This window comes from Aethalodelphis obliquidens, unplaced genomic scaffold (assembly GCF_003676395.1).
Source record: "Aethalodelphis obliquidens isolate GAN/ISIS:26980383/991018 unplaced genomic scaffold, ASM367639v1 scaffold70, whole genome shotgun sequence".
NCBI lineage: Eukaryota > Metazoa > Chordata > Mammalia > Artiodactyla > Delphinidae > Aethalodelphis > Aethalodelphis obliquidens.
In genome coordinates, this window is record NW_020838014.1 from 1,488,089 (window position 1) to 1,501,217 (window position 13,129).

Sequence of the window (13,129 nt, forward strand, 5' to 3'; positions counted from 1 at the left end):
AGTAGAGTGTAAAATAATCTCATCATCCAGTTATTTAACAAACATTTATTGAATGTTTATTATGTGGCAGTTACTGTGCTAGTCCATATGGGAGTACAAAGATATATATAAGGTACATATAAGTGCTATCAAATATGGTAAAAAAATAATGTGCAGAAGGAATTAAGAGCTGGGAGGGACTCCTAGCTGGTGTGACCTGTACCACTTATTGGGGAAGACACAGGATAGAGAGCATGAATTTCTAAAGAGCCCATAGGGAAGCTGTGAAACTATAAAGCAGAGTGGTACAAACATGCCTCTCCCCTTTTTTTTTGTGGGTCTCTTGCCTATGCCCAGTTTCTCAGTGGAGGTTGTTAAGCATTATCAACAGCCGGGGAAGTGAGGCTAAGAGTAAGTTTCACTCTGCTGTCTTGGTTTTTTGTTTTTTTTAATTTATTTATTCATTTATTTTTGGCTGTGCTGGTTCTTCGTTGTTGCGCAGGGGCTTTCTCTAGTTGCAGGGTGAGTTGGGGCTACTCTCCATTGCCGTGCGCGGGCTTCTCATTGCCTTGGCTTCTCTTGTTGTGGATCACGGGCTCTAGGCGCGTGGGCTTCAGTAGTTGTCGCACGCAGCTCTAGAGAGCAGACAGTAGTTGTGGTGCACGGGTTTAATTGCTCTGTGGCATGTGGGATCCTCCTGGACCAGGGCTGGAACCCGTGTCCCCTGCATTGGCAGGCGGATTCTTAACCACTGCACCACCAGGGAAGTCCCCTGCTGTCTTGGTTTTAAAAGTTCAGTTTGCATTGGAGCATTGTCCTTGATTCCAAGAAATATTTCAATATTAAGAAACAGAAAAAGGTTTTAAAAAGCATAATTGTGACTCCAAACCTGCCATGGAAAGACTGATTTCAGTTACTTTCTAGGACAACCCTATGTTCTAGGCATTATCATTTCCTTTTAACCTGCTCAGGTTTTTAATTTACAAGGGTCAGAAAACCCATAGTAATGCCAGCCTACCTCTGTTTCTGGCTAGGTTAATTTAACCTGTCTGGGCTTGTTTCCTCAGCAGCAATAACTGTCTTGCCAATTTCACAGTAGTAGAGGGATCAAACAATGTAACAGATGCAAACACTCCTTGAAGAGCATAAAAGCACTAAATGTAAGTGAACTATCACTGTTATTTTTAAAGTCTTATCCATAATCTTGGGTATAATGCACAGCTGAGTGAGTCTAAGGTTGTAACTGAGTAGGACTTTACATTGCCTTCCCAGGTCAGGCCTTCCCCCACATCCTCTGTTTTAGTTCTTCTCTGAATTACATAGATAACAGTATTTGATGCACATTTCCTGAGTTGTTTTACAGGTGTGAAAAACCCCCACCAAACGGATGATATTAACTACTTGATGACCATGAACACATAGCCCCAGGCCTCCTGGAGCCTAAGGACTGATAATGTTAACCCCTGTGACACTGCCCTGTTACCTCACCATCAGCCAATCAGAGAATTGTTCATGAGCTGATCACATACCCTGCGACTCGCCTCCCTCATCTGGCCTTTAAAAATGCTTTATCAAAACCCTTTGGGGAGCTCAGGGAGTTTTTGGGCCTGAGCCACCGGTCTCCTTCAGTGGCCCTGCAATAAACCTTTCTCTGCTCCAGACTCCGACGTTTTGGTTTGTTTGGCCTCACTGTGCATCAGGCACATGAACTTGCGCTAACAAGGTGGCCAGACTTCACTGTTCCTGGTAGGTTTTCCACAGCCTCTGCTTCAGAATAAAAATTTCCTTACATCCAGCCTTTACTTTGTTGACAGTTCTACATGCCCTGCTTGCTTTTTTGAGAGTGAGTGTAAATATAGGACAGCATTCTCCAAAACAGAGGAAAGAAGAGTATTTTCCTTAAAGACATGCCTTGCAAGTGCAGCCCAATCAACATTTATTGAATTCCAAGACAACAGAAGCTGGAGGTACACAGAGCAAAAACAGGGCATCTGCCTTGAGGAGCTTAAGAGCCCATCAACTGATAGTGGTAACCTGCTTCCTGTTAGGAGAGTGGGAGTTTCCTTCCACTTGCAGGATTGCAGAAGCCGCAGACCAGGAGGGGCAGAGGAGGACCCAGCTCGGCTCTGGAGGCCGTGGGCTACATGAAAACTCCCGCGCCCCCTTAGTGTTTGCGACTTGGAAGGCACCCCTTCTGCCATTCCCCTTTCTTGGTGCCGGGAGAAGATAAACGATACTTTTCTACTACTATAGTAGATACATCTCAAATCAGGACTTAGGACTTCAGCGCTTCAGCCCTCACTCCCTCCTAAGGAGCCACTGCACACTCCAGCGGAGGAACGGCGCCGGAGCTCCAGGGGCTCCCTGAAGAGCTGAGCACCTTAAAGTCCTCCTTAAGGAGCTCCCTGTCTCCAGCCCCGCCCCTCGTGGAGTCCCGCCCCCGACGCGACCTCGTCCTGTGGCACCGATTGGTTGGCTCCTGTGCGTGAAGACGTTGCGTCGTGGGGCGGGGCGGAGGAGCGTTGTCCGTAGCTCCTCAGCCCTGTGTCCTCGGCCACCGCCCCCGCTGCTGACCTGTATCCGCCCCTCGCCTGCCTTTAGAGGGTACAGGCGACAGCAGTTTCTCTAGGTGGTCGAACAGCCGCCACACGTCTCCGTCGAGCTACTTTTTCTAGTTGGCGGCTCCTCTGGGCTGCGTCCAGGTCGGGGGGTGGGGAAAAATGGCGCCGGCGCCCCAAGGCGTCCGGGAGGAGCCGCTGCTGGAGTGTGGGTCCGGACTGCTTTCCCGGCTGCTCTTCCTCGCCCAGGCAGTCCTCCTCCTGCTGCCGGCCGCCCGGGCAGGCCTCTGCCCCGCGCCCTGCTCCTGCCGCATCCCCCTGTTGGATTGCAGTCGCAGGAAACTGCCAGCGCCCAGCTGGAGGGGGCTGTCGAGCTCACTGCCCCCCGACGCCGTCAGCCTGTGAGTAGAGTTGCCGGGCGGGGGACCAAAGGAAAGGGGGGTGCTCCCCTTCCTCGAGGGACAGGAGGGAGACGGGCCTGGTCGGAGGGCGCGGCCAGGAGCCTAAGTTCTGAAGGAGAATGCCATTGCGATGTTGTGAGCTTTTTTTTGTTGGAGGGTGGTGGTGGTTGGAGCCTGAAAACCTGGTGTTCAGGTTCTGGAGACTTGTACGAAGACCAGGGTTAAAATTCTTGGGAGCAGGGAGTCTCTGATTTCTGGGCTGGGAGGAGTTGGGGCAGCGATACTGTTAAGGGCTCACTGGTCCTGGGCTCCGGCATTGGCTCTTGAATGGTTGGGGCTCCTCGCTCATTTTGGGCTGCATCATCCTGTGCATCAGCTTGAATGGTCCCCAAGCACGTGATTTTATAACCACGATCATAAAGACTTATGAACTGTTTTTTGGCTGTAGTTCAGGTTTTGGCTAATTTTGTGCTGTATTTTCGACAACTGGGTTAAAACTTCATGTGTTATAACTACGTCCAGTACCACCTTGAACAAATATCTTTATAAATAGCACTTTTTATCTAATTTAGAATTCACCTTGTAAAGAATGGAAGGCGTATCTGTTACAAAATTAAGTGTTTTGTTTTCAATGCATTTCCTTGTGGCAAAGACCTTAAAAATCAGTCCTCTTTGTTTATGTATGAGAAGCAAGTACAATGGTTGGATGAATTCTTCCGGAGACTCCACTGCAGAGTGATCACCTTGACAGGTCTGTGTTAGTGGCACCTGGAGAGCTCATTAGTCTGAGTCAGCCTGGTGGCATTAGGAGCAACAGTAGGTATTAAATGCTGCAATTATGGGGCTTGTTAACCACTAACATACGGTTATTTCTCTGCCGCTAACTGAGCAATGTATTTTTTTTTTTTTTGCGGTACTCGGGGCTCTCACTGTTGTGGCCTCTCCCATTACGGAGCACAGGCTCCGGACGCGCAGGCTTAGCGTCCATGGCTCACGGGCCTAGCCGCTCCGCGGCATGTGGGATCTTCCCAGACCGGGGCACGAACCCGTGTCCCCTGCATTGGCAGGCGGACTCTCAACCACTGCGCCACCAGGGAAGCCCTGAGCAATGTATTTATTGACAGACTTCTAACAGAGTCATCTCTAAAACAAGACCTGTCACAAAAAAAAAAAAAAAAAGCTCGAGGTGTGATTAAAATATGAGGGGATGTTTGGATTTCCATTGGAAATGGAATACAAATAGAAGGTCTGTCTCTGCAGAGGTTAAAGTGTGTATACATTTGCAAATAGCTTATGTTAGATAGGAAAGGAAGCTACCTCATAAATTCCTTGAGAAAATTAAGGTAACTTAAATAACCAAATGTAGTAGCATAGATTTGCAGTGTAATAAGGTGTTTCCTGTTGTTTTATGATAGTGACACCTGTAGCTAATTCTGGTTCTGTTGATGCAAATAACATTTAGCAGTTCATATCAGTTCCAGTATAGTCTGAATTAAACCTAGCATAACATCTTAGTAATGCAGTAACTACCTTTTTCTAAGAAATTCTTGGAACAACTACCTGATTATGACAAACTGAACCTGATTATGACAGACTAAATCTGGTGCAGGTTTAAAAACAACACAACTTCATTTAGCTGTAATTGAAATAAATGTGGCCTACTTTTTAAGATCCTCCATTGTAGATAAACAATAATTAGAAATAGTTTTAAGATACATTTATTTTGTATCTACATTTATGTAAGATATATTTATTTTGTGTCTAGGTTTGATTTGTTTTAATCAAGGCAAATTGCCTAAAGCCAAATGACATTCAAAAATTTTAAATGTCCTATAATGAAATTGACATTTTCAGTTGAAGTGAAATGCCGTGGAGAGCAATTCTCTTGTAGAAACGTAATTGGATGGAAGTCTTACATTAGCAGAACTCATAGAATATTAAAAGTTGAGGTTGTGCTGTTTTAAACTGAGAAATGTAGTATTTTTCATCAGTTGCCTTCAGCTATAAAACAGGTACATGTGGTTTTCTTTATGTAATTTTGAATTTTTAAAACATATGCAATGCTTTAAATGTATTAGTGATTCAAACTCAAATGCTCAGACTTGCAGCAATCATCAAAAAGATGGTAGACAAAATTCCTTAACCCTGGGTTTTAAACTATGTATCTGCCCCCAGTTACTGGCACAGAGCCCCTGAAACCCTTGTATCAATAATTTCCAAAGTGATAGGAGAACTAGGAGCACCTTTCCTTTTTCTATTTGGTCTTTGACCCTAATTCCTGGCACAGAGCTCCTACATCTCTTGGAATCTCCTGGGTGATAGGAGTATCTTTTGACCTAACGAGGTGACTCTTGGTGGGCTTCTGGATAGCTTCAGGATTGGGGTGGGTCACCAGAAAGACCAAGCTGTGCTTAGAAGCTTGGAACTTTCAGCCCCACCCCCCGGATCCTACAGAAGAGGAGAGGGGCTAGAGATTGAGGTAGTAATTGATCATGCCCATGTGGTGAAGCCTCCATAAAAATTTTCAAAGTATGGAGTTCAGAGAGCTTGTGAGTTGGTGAACACACCTACCAGGAGGTATGCTGTAAGGGTGGTATATCCCAGCTCCATGGAGACAGAAGCTCCTGCACCAGACCCTTCTGGATCTCGCCCTGTGTATCTCTTCCTCTGGCTGTTCATCTGTGTCCTTTATCATGTCTTTTGTTATACAGTTAACCAGTAAACATAATTTTCCTGAGTTCTGTGAGGTATTCTAACAGTGCTTGAGTCCAAGGAGGGGGGTCGTGGCAACCTCCAGTTTGTAGCCAAGTTGGACAGAAGTTGTGGGTAACATGGGGAGCTACGACTTGTGATTGGTTTCTGAAGTGGGAGGCCATCTTATGGGACTGAGAGCTTAACCAGTGAGGTCTGCACTAACTCCAGTTAGTGTCAGAATTGAATTGAATTGCGGGACATCTAGCTGGTGTTGGAGAATTGGTTGGTGTGGGGAAAAAGCACACATCTAGTGTCAGAAGTACTGTGTGTGTGAGTAAAGGAAGAAACCAGTGACAAAAATTTTTTGCTTGAGCAAACTTTAGTCAGCCTCCTGAACCTTATCCTGGGCCATCTGTGCACACCCTTGTAAAATGCAGTTTTAGCAGTATCCCTGCTAAGTTAGTTTAGCAGGAGTCCCCCACCCTCAATGTCTGATCAGATTCCTCCTCATACACCATCGCCCAGGTGATATCTGAGTACCCTGGCCTGTCTTCAGCAAGAATCCTTTTGGGTCTGTTTAGTTATAAGCCCCCTTACCAGATGTTTTCTCTTAGTAATTTTCCATTCACCAACACCACTCTGCTCCTTAGCTATAAGTTTTCTCTTATTCATGGAGTATTCAGAGTTAAGCCCAATCTCTTTCCCCCACTTTAAAGTTTCATTGTAGTGGTTCCTTTATGTATCGAGAAAGCCCCATCCCCCAAAGTCTTCCTTACCATGCTTTAACAAGTATCATTGAGTATTTTTTTTCCTTTTAACAGTTATGGTGCCACAACTCGGGATAGGATCAGATTCATCATTGGACCCCCGGACCTCTCACCCAGGACCCTAAGTGCGTACCTTTGAAGCCTTTATCTTCACTCCTGACTGATTGATCGGGGATCCATTGTTGAGTCCGACTCCTGAATCATTGCTCCGGACTAACGTCCGTGGAAGCTGGTAAGGACAGATTTTGATTGTTAAGAGTCTGAGTACAGTTGACCTTGAACAACATAGGTTTGAACTGTGTAGGTCCACTTATATGCAGATATTTTTCAATAGTAAATACTCCAGTACTACACAGTCCATGGTTGGTTGAATCCATGGATGCAGAACCTTGGATACAAAGGAACTGCACGTATGGAAGGCAATTACAAGTTATATGTGGATTTTTAACTTTGCAGAGGGTCGGTGCTCCTAACCTTAGTGTTGTTCAAAGGTCAACTGTATACTCCAGAAGTTGGGATAGAGTCCCAGATAAACACAGGCTGGGTTAGAGTCCCAGGTTTCTCTGTTTGTAAGAAAGCTCAGTTAGAGTCCTAGGTTTTCTTGTCTGAAAGGTACTTACTGGGTTGGAAATCTCTCCTTCCTGGCTCTTTTTTTCCTGAGTGGGGATTATTTATTCCCTGACTCTTTGGGCTGGAAGTCTCTTCTTTCTGGCTCTTTTTTTATTATTCCCTGACTCCTTATGCTGGAAGTCTTTCTTCTTGGCTCTCTATGAGGCCTCTTTGTCCCTCTCTTGGGTCCTGCTTTTCCCATGAGAACTTATTAGATGGCTCAAACCCCCTTCTTGAACCCCTGCTGAGTATATTCTCTGTCTCCCTCCATTCTTCTTTGCATGCTTTTGTTGAGGATAATGTGGAACTTCACTGGCTTCTTTCGGAAACTTGTGATCTCTCTACACTGGCTCTGCTAAGACGTCTCCCTTCTCATTGCTTCTGCTCCTCCTTTGCCCTCTCACCACCTTCAGTATGTCCTCCAATTCCCTTGAATACTATGATATGTCCTTCTCAAAGCCTCTTCATCCTCTATCCCCTGCCAGACCTTTTTACACCTCAGTCTTTTTTTTTTTTTTGCGGTACGCGGGCCTCTCACTGCTGTGGCCTCTCCTGTTGCGGAGCACAGGCTCCGGACGCGCAGGCTCAGTGGCCATGGCTCACGGGCCCAGCCGCTCCGCAGCATGTGGGATCTTCCCGGACCAGGGCACGAACTCGTGTCCCCTGCATCAGCAGGCGGACTCTCAACCACTGTGCCACCAGGGAAGCCCTCCACCTCAGTCTTTATAGTCACTTGATCTTTGGACCCCCTGCCCTCCACTAGAGGCTGTTAAGAAACTTAGGGACCCCCCAAAACAACTACCTGAAGCTGAAAAGGAAAAAGGCTAATTGGAAATAGTATGTTTTCAGCAGTTGGATGGGCTTTGGAGACCTGCCTCTAGATGCCTCTAGGTATCTCCTTGGTCAACACCTAAAATTTGGTTCATAGCCTCCATAAGATTACATATCAGGGCAACGGAAGGTGGTCTGTACAAAATTGGTAAACAGGTAACCCATACTTGTCCCATTTGCCATAAACACAATTCACATAAAAACATAGAGTAGAGAAAAGACAAGAGATTATTATTTTATATAAACCAGTGAGTTTGTATTACTATGTTTTACTAACTAACTCATGACTAAAATTTTCCAGTGAAAACTTAAGATCTCTATTAGCATCTGTCTGTATGTTTATGTATGTCTGTATATATGTTGTAGAGGTGTGCTGTTTTTCTACTTCTAGATGGTATTACCAAATTAATTTATAAAATCCAATCCTGTTCAAATTAGCTTAGAGATAAATGAGCAGTTACATAAATTAAGTATTCCTGAAACTCTCAAAAACAGAGAAGCTCAGTGTTTTAAGTTTACATGATCTGGGATAATTTTTCGTAAATAAAGCTAATTTGAAAATTGTTGGTAAAATAAGAACAGGCATGTCTTCAGAGTTGTCAGCATTAAATATGGTGCAGACATTAAATCTAAACTACGAACAAAATGTACAAAAAAAATGAATTGCTTCCTGTATGTCAAGCACAGCAGTAAAATAAAAAAGGGGGAAATACCATGTATGTAACTTTTTAGGTTTTTGCTTTTGTGATGTTTGCCTAACATGCATGTGTTATAAAAAATAGTTAATAGGGAAATAACTTCAGATGATGGCTGGCTTTGTTTGGTGTTGTGTCTGCCTAAAATAAAAATCAAAGTCATTTGTAAGTAAGATAAACTACTGAAACATTCATTATTGAACCTAAATTTAAGTTTATATACTTTTGGCATCTTGCTTTTACATGTTACAAAGAAACAAGATATTTGGATCTATTAGTAAACATTCTTTTGCTACACAAAAATTGTACTAAGAGGAATCGTATGCCTCTAGAAATTGCAAAATTGTATATTCAGAAATATACTAGTTTACTACAGAAAACTGATACATGACAGACCACAATTGCCTACTTCCTAGTTTTCTCTGTTAAAAAAAAGTTTATTAATAGTTAAAAATCATAATCAATATATGTAAATGAAACTACTAGAAACTGTAAGAATGAAGAGAAATAACTTTGTAGTCAAGGTACGAAAGATGTGTTAAGGGAAAAAAAGATTTTTATTCTAAGGTAGAATGAGTTCCAGAATGAGAAAGAGGAAAAATACAGTACAAAAAACTGAATAGATATTAGAAAAATGGTTGTAGAAGATTTGCAGAACAGGAATTTTGTGCTTGGTTAAGTTGCTGAGATTGAATGGATTTATTTGTAAGTTACAAAGAAAAAAGTGAACTCTAATATCAAAAGTGTACTGGAATTCCCTGCTGGTCCAGTGGTTAGGACTCGGTACTTTCACTGCCTTGGCCTGGGTTCAATCCCTGGTGGGTTCAATCCCTGGTTGGGGAGCTAAGATCCTGCAAGCTGCGCAGTGCGGCCAAAAAACAAAACAAACACAAAAGTGTATTGATGCAAAGCTAGAATCCCAAAGTTTTATTGGATTGTTGGTCTGTTCTTATTAAGAAACTGTAAAAAGGTTTACCTTTTAAGTAGTCTGCCTAGGAAACAAAGATTTTGTGTCTTATCAAAATAATTTCCTGTGTTTCATGTTGTCTTTATCAGGTCTTTGATTACTCTAAAACATTGAGTTTTCTCAATATTAGAAGAGCTAAGTTTTTTTTTAAACAACTGTGACTTTCTGTATTTGCCTTTGAAATCTTTTGTCACTTTGTTTAAATGGATAACTAAGTATTGTTTCACAGTGACCTGTGATCTTATTTAGTCAAGTGTTTAAACTTTTCAGTATTTTTGACAACTTCTCAAAATCAAATTCTAAATGGAGTCTTTTTGACTCCATTTAGAATGGAGTCTCGAACTACCTTCGAGACTTTCCAGAGGCCCCTGGAAAATCTTAAAGGATATGTCTCTCACGTTGTAAAAGGATATGTTAAACTAATTAGGTTTATTTGGTATTTTAAATTACATGAGAAGCGTAGTCAAATAAATGAGGACAAATATTCTTAGGTTATACATGTACGGATATATGTTACTAATAGTAGGTATTCCAGAAAAGTGTGAAGTTCATAGAGATTTGAAATAGCCTTGTTGTCTGGTTATTATGATAAAATATTGTATGCCACAGAAATAACTAATTTTTCTTATCAAATGAACTCTAATCAGAACTTTAACCATGGCCATTTTAAGTCTTTTTTCATTCACGGACAAGTTGTTTTACTCTCATTCTTCTCTGAAAGCATAAACAGTCAGCCACAGGCAAGAATGCTCCATGATGCCATCAGTAAGGCCATGCCACTAGATTGAGAGAATTTCCAGAAGTAATGAAGAAGCTGATGGATTTATGAAACTGTTAACCCAAGATCAAGTAGAACAAGAATTAATTACATTGGACTGAATAAACTGATGAGGATGGTTATAATTTTTTTTATCACTCTTTGTTTGAAACATTACTGGTTCTTTAATGTTTTGCTCTTCAGATTTAAATAACCTTTTTCGGACTTCCCTGGTGGCGCAGTGGTTAAGAATCCGCCTGCCAATGCAGGGGACACGGGTTTGAGCCCTGGTCCGGGAAGATCCCACATGCCGCGGAGCAGCTAAGCCTGTGCGCCACAACTACTGAAGCCCGTGCGCCTACAGCCCATGCTCCGCAACAAGAGAAACCACCACAATGAGAAGCCCGCGCACCACAACGAAGAGTAGCCCCCGCTAGCTGCAACTGGAGAAAGCCCCCATGCATCAGTGGAGAGCCAGCGCAGCCAAAAATAAATAAATAAATAACAAACAAACAAATAAATAAATAACCTTTTTCTTTTCTCTTATGTTATCTATAGCTTACAACAGTAATCTGGTAGATAATACCTTTGTGAACAAAGATGAGACAATTACTTTTTCTCCCTACCTGATTCCTCCAGAATTCAGAAACTTTTAGCCAGTATTCTTATTTTCATGACAATGTGGTAGTTTAAGTTCAATAAGAATGTGCTCTAGTAAGAGGATACAATTGGAAATATAGGTTATATTATCATGGCTTTGACTGAAATGTTATATTTAAGAGTGAACTGTGCATAGAATCTGGTTTAAGGGACTAAGGTTGCCTTCATGGAACCGGTGCTCTTGGAAAAACTGGCCTGCTGTCTGGCTTACAGGGTTCTCAGCCTCATAGGTGAGTAAGGAAAGTCACTTCCTGGCAGGTCCAGGAACCTTACGATATCCTGGGGACATCAAGAAGAGAGATGCTCACCTGAATCTTTAGGAATGGGAGATGAAGTCTGGTGGCTAGTTCCTGAGCTGGCTTCCTAGCCTCGAGAGGCTTTTAAAAGCCTAATCTGAGATTCCTTATGAAAAGTTTGAGCAAAACGAACTCAAAAAGAGCCTGCCTATATGGTCAATCACTATTCTTGCTGCACTTACATGAGTAATCAGGACAAATCTAATGAGACCAGAATTATGTAAACAGAAATAAAAGGTTAACTATAGAGGGAAGTTTTTTTTCTTTCAGTGTAAAACTGTAGTGCACCCTTGTGGCTTCTGTCTTGCACACTGGCCAGTCCTTACCACATTCTCAATTCTGGTTTCCTCCAGTATCTGACTCTAACTCTCCAAACTAATGTTTCCAGTTTTTTTTTCCCCCACTCTCCTGACGTGGCATCACTGAGAACTAAAATTGCCCTTTTCCTGAAATCCTGCAAGCTGAAGCTGGATGACTTGATATAAACTTAAAAAAAAAAAGAGCACAACACATTGTGTATGGGCAACCTTTGTGCCTCCTGCTGTGTGGACCACTTACAGAATTCATCAGAACATTTAATGCCATCCATCACCAGAGACATTCAAACTGCAAACCAGGAAACTTCTTCAGGTGGCCACTGCCATCCTCATTCTACCTTTTAAAGATGCTTCAAGTTCAAATCTAAGAATCCCAACTGGCTACCCTCTGGACTGAGAAACTGGATCTCTAACTATTAATTTTGGCTTTTATTTTCATAGAAACTCCCCTCATTAAATACCTGACTGCTGGTACCATTGAGCAAATATAATACCAAGTCCCTACAGAAGGTTCACCTGGTCCTTAATGAGCAAAAGGCTACTGAATGAGAAAATAGACATATTGTTCAGAGGAAAGAAGAATGTCTCTTCTTTCCTTGAACAAGAAAGGGGCCTGACAAAGATTCTTTGACTAAATTTTGACTCCTGAACCACCTTCATCCAGGCTCATCTGTATACTTACTTGTAAAATGCAGTTTTAGCAAGAATCCTGCTGAGTCAGTTTAGCAAGAAACCCTTGATACCTGATCACCCTTGATATCTGATCTGGTTTCTCATGTTCCACCATCCTCCAGGTGATGTCTGATCATCATGGCTTGTCTTCAGCAGGAATCCACTTAGGTCTATTTAGCCAGAACCCCCCCTTACCCTTGTTTCCAGTTTTCCATCCACTGATTTTGTCCACCCTGCTCCATGGCTATAAATTCACACTTGCCCGTGTGGTATTTGGAGTTGAGCCCAATTTCTTTCCCCCCACTGCAAAATTTCATCATAGTGGTCCCTATACCCTTACAGATAACTTGCACCGCCTTGAATAAAGTCTTTCTTACCAGGTTTTAACACGTGTCATTGAATTTTTTTTTTCTTCTTTTAACACAGAATTTTTCCTAGATGTTTGGTATCACAGGAGTGAGATTTGCTAGAGTGGATCTGGCTAATGGAAATGTGGTTTGGGAAGAGAGGGGATAAAAAGGCGGGGGATCCAGAACCTTTGATTCCTGGGTGACCACATGGTCACCCATGGTATGGAGCAGCAGCTGTGCTGCTCTCAAGTTACTAAAGGTAAAAGTTACCAATGGAATTTAGAGATGGATCCAATTCCTAGCCTCTTGGTTCACTGGATGCATAAGGAAAGGGAAACTAGTAAGAAAAAGATGAACTGTTTAATCCCTTGGTTATTGTGGTAACCAAATTATAATAGCTAAAATTGAAATAATGTAATAATAAGTAATATGTAAAAGGGAAATTAAAAGAGAGTGCTGGGTCAGACCTTGATGCTGGACCAAGCTCAGATTTCACTAAGTGTGAGCTTTGGTAACTAGCCTCAGAGCTGCCCACCAAGGGAAAAATTAAGCAAGGACAACAGAAAGTACCTCTAA

The 13,129-nt window shown here is 42.5% G+C and overlaps 1 protein-coding gene across 4 annotated transcripts in view; it reads left to right on the forward strand.

Annotated features, from left to right (window-relative positions):
* The first annotated feature begins 1,486 nt into the window (after positions 1–1,486).
* Positions 1,487–13,129, forward strand: part of LRIG2 (leucine rich repeats and immunoglobulin like domains 2) — a 63,504-nt gene continuing 51,861 nt past the window's right edge. The window contains exons 1-2 of one of the 4 annotated variants that reach the window (XM_027090928.1): positions 2,824–2,938; positions 6,454–6,631. Coding sequence is in view for 2 of the 4 variants with exons in the window: in XM_027090926.1 (XP_026946727.1) it covers positions 2,700–2,938 (239 nt within the window). In the remaining 2 variants the exon portion in view is untranslated. The other 3 variants (XM_027090929.1, XM_027090926.1, XM_027090925.1) reach the window with 3 other exon arrangements.